At 48.4% G+C, this 10,702-nt stretch overlaps 1 protein-coding gene across 1 annotated transcript; it reads right to left on the minus strand.

Moving 5' to 3' along the window:
- Positions 1 to 1,192: 1,192 nt before the first annotated feature.
- On the minus strand, positions 1,193 to 10,312 carry Sertad4 (SERTA domain containing 4). Its single transcript, XM_051186667.1, has 4 exons — positions 10,173 to 10,312; positions 6,244 to 6,435; positions 5,066 to 5,181; positions 1,193 to 2,283 (listed from the first exon to the last, which is right to left on the minus strand). The coding sequence occupies exons 2-4, from the start codon at positions 6,416 to 6,418 to the stop codon at positions 1,492 to 1,494; spliced, it is 1,083 nt and encodes a 360-aa protein (XP_051042624.1). The 5' UTR covers positions 6,419 to 6,435; positions 10,173 to 10,312; the 3' UTR covers positions 1,193 to 1,491.
- Between the last annotated feature and the right edge of the window lie 390 nt (positions 10,313 to 10,702).

Here is a 10,702-nt window from a genome sequence, read left to right on the forward strand (position 1 = left end):
TCCTGTGAATAGTCATTTTAAAAGGCCCAAGTCAACTAGGCCAATCCTTGGCCTTGGAAATGGTAATACATTTTATGAGGAGGGGCTGGCTGAATTGGACCAGAGTGCCACACTGAGGACACTTGGCAATGTGCAAATTCAAGGTAATGTTTGAGTAGTGCATTGGCCAAATACACAACAATGTCAAGTGAGTCCCATTTCTCCAAAATAATGTTCTGCAACCTACAGTCTTTACATTCTTTAAGATAAAATGTATTGATCACCACGTCATCATCTATTAATATTGTGCTTCTCAATCAACAGCGAAAGTCATATATAGAAACCACATGCTCTTAGGAGTCTAAACGTATGGAATGATGCAAAACAGGTCAAAGTATAACGTGTATAACGCATGCCACGGGCTGTGAACGTCACTGGACAAGAAAACAAGACAACCCAAAGCTCAGAAAGCCCAGACCCAACAACGATGTGTTGCCATGGAAAAACCCAGGCAGCTTTCTCTGTTCCTAAGGACCTTCCCTATTGTCTCCTCCATCTCCACCCAAAATTGTCAGACCCACAGCCACTGGGCGTCAAAAACAAAGGAAGAAGATGGTGAATCAAAAGTTGAACACAATAGTTCAAAGTTAAATTTCCAAACCGCATGGATCCACCCTGTGTGTTTTTTCCTATTTGTTAAATCCCTGCTGTAACTCAGATTTATCCTTAATTTTCACATTGGCAAAAATTAAGATAAAGTAAGGCACCCAAGATCGCCCTGTACACCACTTTCCTTGTCATCCCATCAAGACCGCCCTGTACATCACCTCCCCAATCACCCCATAAAGACCACCTTATACACCCCCACCCTACTCACCCCATCAAAGACGGCCCGGTATACCCCCTCCAGTCATCCATTCCTGTCACAGGCAGGCTAGGGGCTCGCAGGGCAGTCTCCTCCATCCCCCACAATTCCTACATGGCTGCCCTGCCGGGTTTCATTTCCTCTCATCCTGTCCCATACAAACATGTCACAACTCACAAAACCATCTCACCTATCCTCCCGCCTTCAGTCTTCTACTCAGAAAGAAATACTGTATCATGTCAAAGATGCAGATATCTCTGCTGGTTATATTGATTTGCTTGCCAAATAACTTCCTAATTGACTGGCAAACATGTTGAACTTGGCTAAGCGGTGGGCTCCTTGGAGGGGCAGTGGGAATATAACAAGGGCACGTTGTCCTCAACCTAATCTACCAATTTTTTTTTTTTTTTTTTAAAGAAAACTAAGATATACTTTCAAACATGAAGCTGGCTTTCCTTGGCAGAATCACATTAATAATTGGCTTGTGGATGCCTCTTATACAGATGTTCTGTGCAATCTACTCTCCAGGCAGCGAAACAACATGGCGTGTTCACTGCATAATTTTATCAGTTGTACAAAACTACAAAATCATTCAAAAGAAAACTGGTCATGCTGCTCGTGCTTCCATGGGCTGGTGGGGAGCACAGTCACATTTTACTCCCTTTGCTGCAGCACAGTTTATTGCTTGGGTAGAGCTCCTTTTTCCTCAAAGACTTTTTCCAGGACTCACTCATGTGGTTTTTCTCATTATATCCAGTCTCAAAATAATCATAAAATTGGCCTTTGCACTCAAAATCAAGGTCATTTCCCAGAGGTTCTTGGCCGTCAATGTCTCTGCTGGTATCACGACTTACTTTCCCATCGTTGAATTTGGCCTTTTCCTGGACACCAAGTGACCTAATGCTAGTGACAAAAATTTCATTGGCAGGTATCTGGCCATCGCCCTTGTAAACAGGTGCACTGCCTATATCAAAGTCTACATGGTGGGAACAGCTAGGCAGTGGCAGAGGGGAAGAGGAGGATGGCGAGGAGGTGGGTGAGGAAGAAGAGGAGGAAGGGGAGGAGGCCAATGTGGTAGTGGCAGCACCTGAAGTGCTTTCAACACCAGCATTGACAGAAAGGGGCAGATTCAGGCAGTGATTGCCACACTCCTGGTAAAAACAGCAAGTGTGGAACTTTTCCCACTCCTCTTTGGCCACCCGGGGCCGTTTGCGGTAAGGACAGTCTTGAGCCAGGAACCACTCTTGGGCAGAGGCCCCACTGAGGGAGCAGGCAGGGAGGCACCAGCTGTTCTGCATGAGAATCTCCCCATGGATCCGCTTCATAAGGTTGTTGATAAGAACAGATCTCCGCAGGTACACCTCTGGGTCATCGATGAACCTGAGCTTCTCCAAGGACATGTAAAGGATGTGTGCCCGCTCCTCAAAAACGGAAATAGTCTAAAAGTCAGGGACAGGAGAAAAGCTCAGGAAATGCAGTTTGTGAAAATACCATCGCCCGTTCAGAAGCTAGCCCAGGGTGCTGTGGATGTCCCATCCCCACCCACTTCCTGACTCACTGGGGTATCGCTGCTAGGTGGGCCTCAGCAGGGCCAGCCAGAAGGCTCAGGCTTTTAGGTCACAGTGAAGGAGAAGCTGAGACAGTCCATAGGAGATGTCAGAAGCCAGGCTGCCTGGCACCTGCTGTGCGGGTGAGGGGTACATGATGCGAAGCAGTACAGGGAGGATTCAGGTTGACTTGGATGTTGGTGACAAGGAGTGCTCTGGCCAAAATGTATCTAGCTGCATTTCACATGTCTTTGTGCAGAGGCATACTCATGCATTTCACAGCAGTATGTTTTAAATTTATTATCAATTTTTAAAAATTTGTAACATCATTATTTTACTTTTTTGAGAAAGGGCCTCTCTATCATCTATCCTTGGCTGTTGTGGAACTCACTGTGTAGACAAAGCTAGCCTTGAACTCACAAAGCCCTGTCTGCCTCTGCTACCTGAGTGCTAGGATTAAGGCCTGTGTCATCCCTATTGGCTGAAAAATTATTTTGTGTTTGAGTGTTTGTACTATCTGTGTACTATGTGAGTACCTGGTCCCCACCCCAGAGAGGCCAGAAATGGGCATGGGATGCCCAGCAATTGGAATTATAGACAGTTGTGAGCTGCCAAGTGGGTGCTAGGAACAGAACTCAGGTCATATGTAAAGGCAGCCAGTGCTCTTAACTGCTGAGCCATTTCTCAGCCCCAGTACACATATTTTTAAAGATTTGAGATGCAGGGTCTAATGGGTACATGTCAAAGTCTGGAGTGGGCCACTTGTTAGTAGTCAGGCATCTGTACTGGCCTGTCCTTAGAGTTCTAACAGGGTACTCCCTCAGCTGCAGCCACTGAGAGCACCTGTGCACATCCACTATGGCCTCTTTTAAAAGGGCCCCGCCCACCTCCCATCCTTCTCTCTCCTCTAACTGCAACACCCCCCCTTCCCCCTCTCCTGCTGATCCTGTCTACAGAGGCCGGTCTCCCAACCCCCTTTTATGATCCTTTTTCCTAATTAAAAAAACAAGACACACACACACACACACACACACACAAAACAAAAAAAAAAAAAACCAAAAAAACACCCTCTGCTTGAACCCTGTCACATGGCATCTTTCTCTCCTGAGCAGCTTTTCTTAAATTACAATACTACCAAAGAACACTTCTGGGGTTTCCCACCCTTAACATGTCTTGTTTGGGAAGAGGGCAACTGTAGTTAGTGAGGCTAGGTTAGGTAGGGCCTGTTGGCTTGTGCAACTGATAGAAAGAGACACAGACAGAAACTGGAGTTGGGGATGCAGTGCTGGGCTGTGAGGCTGACACTGGGTGAAGGATGGTCCATTAGCAGCTGTTATTATTGCTAACTTTTTTTCCCTCAAAAACAAAAGCAGTAAACATGGCCTTGCCTATGTAGCCTAGGCTGCCTGGGAACTCACAATGTAGCCCAGGTGGGCTTTGAACTTTCTCAAGAGCTGACACAATCCTTTAGCAACTGGAAAGCTGACACAGACACAACACAGAAACTAAAGATACCAACATGGGCGCCTCCTTACAAACAGGCAAAAAGCAACTGCTGAAGCCTGGAGAGGGGTTGGGGAGGGGAGGCACACTGAGGGGAGGGGACAGGGAGCTGGTAGACGCTGAACTGAAGAGCTCAGTGGAGTTCTGGAGGGAAGGTGCCACAGAGGAAAAAGAAATGATGCTTAGACACCCAGCCCTTATCTCCTGCATTTCCCCCACTGTGTTACTCCCTTACTTTGTGTGGAAAGGAAAATAGCTATCTTTGGTCCTTCCTTGGGAATTAATCCTGGATTTTTAAAAACTTGACATGTGTCAGAATGTATCACAGATAGGTCTATCCAAGGGACAATATGTTGACCCCCCCACAGGAAAACTCCTGGACAACCACCCCAACCAGCACACAGCAGTAGCCTCGTGGGCAGAGCTCAGACTAGGGTCAGGAAAGGCAGGTGCATCTCACAACACATAATATCAAAGAGCAGCCCCAGGCCTCAGTGCAGTCTGAGAACACTAAATTATGGGCAAAAAGATGTGTGTTCCCTTATATACTTTCATTATTTCCAGGCACAGGGTCTCTTTCTGGTTCTTTCTTCAAGTACTTGTGAAAAGTAACATAGGCCCTGTCCTAGTCCTGTGAGGAAACACATAACCAAAGCAACTTGGGGAGGAAAGGGTTTATTCAGTTCACACTTCCACATCACTGTCCATCACTGAAGGAAGTCAGGACAGGAACTCAAGCAGGGCAGGAACCTGGAGGCAGGAGCTGATGCAGAGGCCATGGAGGGTTTACTTACTGGCTTGCTCCTCATAGCTTCCTCAGTCTGCTTTCTGATAGAACCCAGGACCAGGAGCCCAGGCATGGCCCCACCCACAATGGGCTGGGTCTATCTCCTACCAATTACTAATTAAGGAAATGCCCTACAGGCTTGCTCACAGTCTGATCTTATGGAAGCATTTTCTCAATTGAGGTTCCCTCTGCTCAGATGACTTTAGCATGTGTCAAATTGACTTAATACTACCCAGTACAGGTCCCCCCCCAAAAGTGACAGCAATTCATGTAACCCATAAAGAAGTGGCTCTCTTCTGTTGCTTGGGTGGGACAATTTAATGTCTGGAAACAGTTCAAGAAGGCATTGTAACCGTTAATAAAATAACCGCTGTTTAGACATACTTTACGGCTGCAGCTGCTGAGTGTTGGGTGAAGATCCTCTTCTTCTGTATACTTCCTCTTGAAGTATGTGACCTTGGATGTGCTTATAGGATTTGGAATTCCCCTGTAATGTGATCCTGTGGTAATAAATCAGATAGACAAATGACACGAGACCTACCAGAGGTTCTCAAAGCAAAATGCTTCCATTTCCTTTCCCTCTAGTGGATAACTTGGCCACATTCCTGACCGTACACGCAGTGATGGAAAAACAAACATTTGTCTTCAAAGTTGCTAGCAGCGGACTGAATCCTGTGAGCCTGGGAAGGTAAAGATTTCCAGGCAGCATCACAGGGAAATGTCATCCACCTTTCAGCATTTACTAAATGCTTGGGATCTTAACTCTCCCTACAGGCAAACAGCAGAATCCATGGATGGTGGGTGGGTGGGTGGGGGAGGGGACATGACTCCGTCTGAAGCAATACTAGCATTGATTGACTCAGACACCTCACACAGGTGGTAGGAGCATGGGTATGAATCACTTTCGGGGTTAGTAAACAAATGCATACATGCATGGAGTCATGATGGCTTTTCTTTTAAGATATGAAATTACATATTAAAGCTTAACATTTGGGTGATTAAATTCTGTTTCACTCTAGAAATGTTAACAGGTCAACCACGAATACAGCAGGGCCTCCTTTGAGAACCTTGAAATCTTTTTGGAAACTAGACTTTTGTGAAGCTTTTATTTCATTTTCCCTTTAAAAGAAAAAGAAAGAACTACGGCTTCATAAACACTCAAAGGAACTTAAGTGAGACTACTAGAATTAAGGCCCAGAAGAACATATTTCTATTTTCTTGTCAATTGTGTGCTTCATGAAGAGGAGCAGATTGAAGCTGTTGGGGGTGGTGGTGGTGGTGGTACAGAATCCTTTATGCCTTTCGGGTCCTGTGATGTATACATCCCAGAGGACCATTCACTTCTGAGGGACACAAAGCCTGAATCCAAACTTTCAGTATCTGGTTCATTCAGTCCCTTAAAAAACAAATAAAAATAGAAACAAACAAACAAACAAAATCCCACTGCTCCAGGATGTCCACAGCAGATGGACTGTAGAGCAAGTTAAGTAGAATTTCCCAAGGTGCCCAGCTCCAGGGCCTGACTAGCCACTACCTCCTAAGGAGAAGGCCAAAGGCAATACCTGCCAGTTGTGGGCTGGCTCCCCGGTCTCCCTGCAAAGGAAGCTGTGCTGGCCCTGGGGGGCTTGCACCTCTGTAGCTGTCAGCCTCCCATAGCGTTTGGTACCCGGCAATTTCCGCAGCTCCTTCTGAGACAATGGGCTCGCAGAATCTATTCATGGACAGAACCAGCGTCATCTCTGACAGCCTTAGATCTGGAAAAGAAGGGGTGGGTAGGTGGGACAGATAAATAGCCTGGGTTAGGAGCCAGCCTGAGGAGGGTCTCTGGTGCTTGGGGAGGCTTCCTGTCTCCTTCATCCCAAACGGCCATACTACATTTCCAAGGACACCTTAGCAAACTCTCGCTGCTCTCAGCTTAGCCTCTGCAATCATCAGCTTGCATCTCAGGGCGGATCTTTAGAGCCCATTCCTTATTGTTCTCAGATCTGCTCAGCCCCTCTCAGACAGCTGCTCTGCATCCCAAATGCATTTTCCTCCCGACCTTGTGAAGACACCTTTAAGAGGAAGGGCCAGAAGCCCTGTGCCTCCCTTCTATTAATAAGGTGAAATCAATTTTCTATTCAAGCCCCTAGGAGTTCCCTTTGATGAAATCTGCTATTAATGGGGAGGGGTAGGGGCAGGACAGAAGTCCCTAGGGTCCTCCCAGTACTTGTCTCTCTTCCCAGTTCCTCTGCCACACTCTCTCCTCCCTGGGTGAAGCAGACAGACACTCGGTAGTTGTTTCCACAGCCCTCATCGGCCTGAACTGGATCTGCCTCCAGTCAAAACACTGTGAGATGAAGACAGAAAATTGGCTCCAGTTTCCAGCCGTGAGTTGCAGTCCCACAGGAGCCAAGCACAACATCAACCAGGCAGCAGAATATTAAACAGGAGCCAGGGCTCCGGGCAGAGGCAGCCAGCAACTCTTTAAACTGCAAAGCCAGATGCAAGGCAGGAACTTTCCAAGAGTCAACACATCACCACCCTCCTCTCTGGTTCCCACCCTGACCTCAGGACTGTTGCAATGCTCCCAGACTCTGACCCTGTGTAATCCAGGCTAGGAGGCCACTTCCATGGGGCTCAGTGTCGACCCTCAAAATAAGGTCAGGAGTATGTTTCAGGGAAAAAGAAAGAGTCTGGGGCCACAGGTCAGTGAGCAGACCTCTGATTCCTGGTTCCTTTCAGACAGGGGTTCTCAACCTTCCTAACTCTGGGACCCTTTAACACAGTTCCTCATGTTGGGGTGACCTCCCACCATAAAATTTCATTGCTACTTTGTAACTGTAATTTTGCTACTATTATGAATTGTGATGCAAATAACTGTCTTCTGATGGTCTTAGGTCACCTTGTGAAAGGCCTTTTGACTACCAAAGGGGTCATGACCCACATGTTGAGAATCACTGCTGTAGGATATCCAGACCTGCATGGCTTATTTGTGTTTTAAAAACCTGCTCCTGAGGCGATGTCAGGCCTGCTTGCTGAAGATGGATTTTCTTTCATGTATAGCAAGGGCCCAGTTTATTCTTTTGCCTTCAGGCTAGGGCAAGAGTGAACTGTCTCATGGGCAGACAGTATTTCCCCACATGCTATGACACTAGTACACTATGACACTTCCGGAGGAAAGGAGAGATCTTGGCTTCAAAAGGTGGTAAAGTCCTCTGGCTACCAGATCAACTACCGGCAGCAGTCTGTCTTCACTGGGCACCTGTGTTTTCTAATTCAGCCTCAGCCCTGCATTATACAGGACCCGGATCTCTACTCAGTGCCCAGAATTAGGGTATAGCTGATGTGGGCTTTCCTTTTCTTTCCAAAGAGGTATCAGAGATGCTTTAAAAGGGAAGAGGATTTGTTCGTATGGTGAGCATGTGTGTTGTATGAGGGTGTGTAAAATAATTCTATATCAAGAAATGGTGTTAAGACATCATTTCTTTTACTCTTTCAGTCATCAACAAAGAAATTTTGTCTTTGTCAGTTTTACAAACTCAGCCCTTTGGTCTCTTTCCCCCTCAAACTCCTGAGCCAAGAACAGAATCGCTAAAATACTCATGAAGCCATCTAATTTCTTAACCTAGTCTAAAAGACACCTATATCCAGAAAAGATGAACAGTGGGGACAAGACCACACCCCTGTGACTGACAGCTTGAAATTCACACTCACCTGGGGGAGGGGGTTCTGAGGTGAGGACCCAAACCTTTGCCTGGTGGAACTTTTATTACATATAAACAAAAGCAGGTTGACAAACCCATGCCCCCAAAAGAAAGAGAACCCTGCCAGGCTCCTGGCAGCAATTACCTTTGCTTAATAGGACATTAATGGGCCCTGGGCTGCTTTACCAGTAGTCAGAGTTTGTTTATATTCTAATGACTTAGGGAGCAGCTTTTCTGTTGTTAAGACTCTCAGGGCTTCTATTTGTTAGCATTGTTCACAACATATGAAACTCCATCATTATGCATTTGAACTTGAAACATGGCAGAATAGTTTTTAACATGGCTGTTTCTTTTGTTTATAACATCTAGTTTCAGCAAGTTTTTTTTTTTTTTTTCTTTTTCAAATTGAAAACTGTTAAACACAAGATCCTAAATGGAGAGGCTGGGTTTCTGCAAGTGGTTTATTTAAGCTGGGATAAAACATGAATGAGCTGGGGGTGATTGGGGGGGGAGGGGTGGAGAGGAGAGTCTGCAACTGAGCCTTCCCGGTCTACTTAGAACTCACACTGATGTTAACCAATTCTGGAAGCAAGCCTGGTGTTTATGAGACATAGGGCTGTGTAGTACTAGGTATCCATGTTTAGCATGGGTCTTCTGCTATGGAATCCAGAAGCCCAAGTTCACGAGTTCAGGCTATTAATATGAAATGCAGCCTGCATGGCTTATTGACAGAGATTTTGTTTAAGATCAGAAATGAGTGGATTACAAATGAGAGTGTTAATGCATTAGCTTGTAGCCCTCAGGCTGCTATGCCACTGTTTGGTCACTAGGGTGATGCTGTGGAATAACCCCCACCCCAGCACCCTTACAAGGCTGATGGCCAAGTGTCAGTGTTTCTATCGAGTGTTCCTCATACAGGCGTTTCTATACCATTTGGGCTTTTCTTTTCTTTTCTTTTCTTTTCCGGATGAAGCCATTATGGTGCTAAAAGGAGTGGCTGATGTGGTTTGGAAGTGCCAGGAATCTGACATGGGCTATCGGACATAAAACGGCACGACGGAAGGATGATCCCTCGCCTTCCTGACACTGGGAATGACAGAATGTTTTATTAAGGAGCATCAAGGCAGCTGGAAAACAGAGTCCATGGATAGCATGGGGGAACCTCTGTGATCCAGGGTGGTCCAGAGAACTGCAGAGCTCTGTCCTGGGGAGCCAAAAGACCTCCTCACCCACTGACTCCAAATGGTCCCAGCCAGGATCTCAACACTTTGTCCGATTCGCCCAACGGTGGAGGTAGGGGCTTGATGGTTAGAATAAAACCCTTCAACGCTCCCGACCCGACAGGTGCTTTTCTCAGGTCCCTGCTGTCCCTCAGGAAGTGCACTGGCCAGCTACAGTCCCAGGAGGCTAAGAGCTCTAGGTCCGGTTGGGGCTGGGAACGCAGGTGTGGGGACTAAGGCGGTTAGCGGTTCCCCACAGATACAGGGTCAGCTTTTTCAGCCCAGGCCCAAGGTGGGGTGCTGGGGTGTGACGGGTCTCTTACCCAGGGTCTTACACAGGCGCACCCTGGAGACTGGTGTCATGCCCTTAAGCCCCTTTCGGGGACAGAGGGCATCGACCGGCTAGCCGCAGGGAAAAGTAAACAGCCTAAGTGTCTGGGAACAAAGGCAAGTAGTCTTCCAAGGTACTGGAGCCCAGTGCCTCTCCTGAAGAATAAGGGCTATGATTATTCGCTCTCCTAAAAACCAAGTTTCCTTCTACGGGAAATACAAGCCAAGGTGGGATTCCAAGGCTATGACTCACACGGCGGCTGGCGGGACCGCTCTCCCGCCCGCAGCTGTCCGGGTCCTTCGCCGAACCGCGGCCGCCCGCGCTCACGGCGCCGCTGGGGCCAGGGTGGACCTCGGTGCCCCGTTCCTGCGGCCAGGCGCTCAGGAAAGTTGCGGGGCCGAGAGGGCTGGCAGAGGCGGGGGCGTGGGCCTCGCAGCCCGCGGGAAGGTGAGCCGAGGACAGCGCCGCCCGTAGCCGGGATCAGGGGCGGGTGCGGAGGTGGCGGGGGACACAAGGTGTCAGCTTCGGCAGCGGCGCCTTGTTCCGCGGAGCGCGCGCCCCTGAGACCCGCAGGCCCTCCTCCCTACCCTCCCAGCCCCAGGCAGACCCTCCTTCCACCCGGGGCACCCGATTAGCCGCCACAGGGGTCTCCGCCGACCGCCAGGGTCGCCTCGTGCGCGCCGCTGCTCACGGGAAGGGCGCGCGGCCCTGGAGAGCGCGCGCCGCCCCCGCGCCCCGCTGTGTCCAGCTGCGCCCCGGCCCCACGCGCGACCCTCCCTGCCCC

The sequence above is a fragment of the Phodopus roborovskii genome, unplaced genomic scaffold (genome assembly GCF_943737965.1).
Source record: "Phodopus roborovskii unplaced genomic scaffold, PHOROB, whole genome shotgun sequence".
Classification (NCBI taxonomy): domain Eukaryota; kingdom Metazoa; phylum Chordata; class Mammalia; order Rodentia; family Cricetidae; genus Phodopus; species Phodopus roborovskii.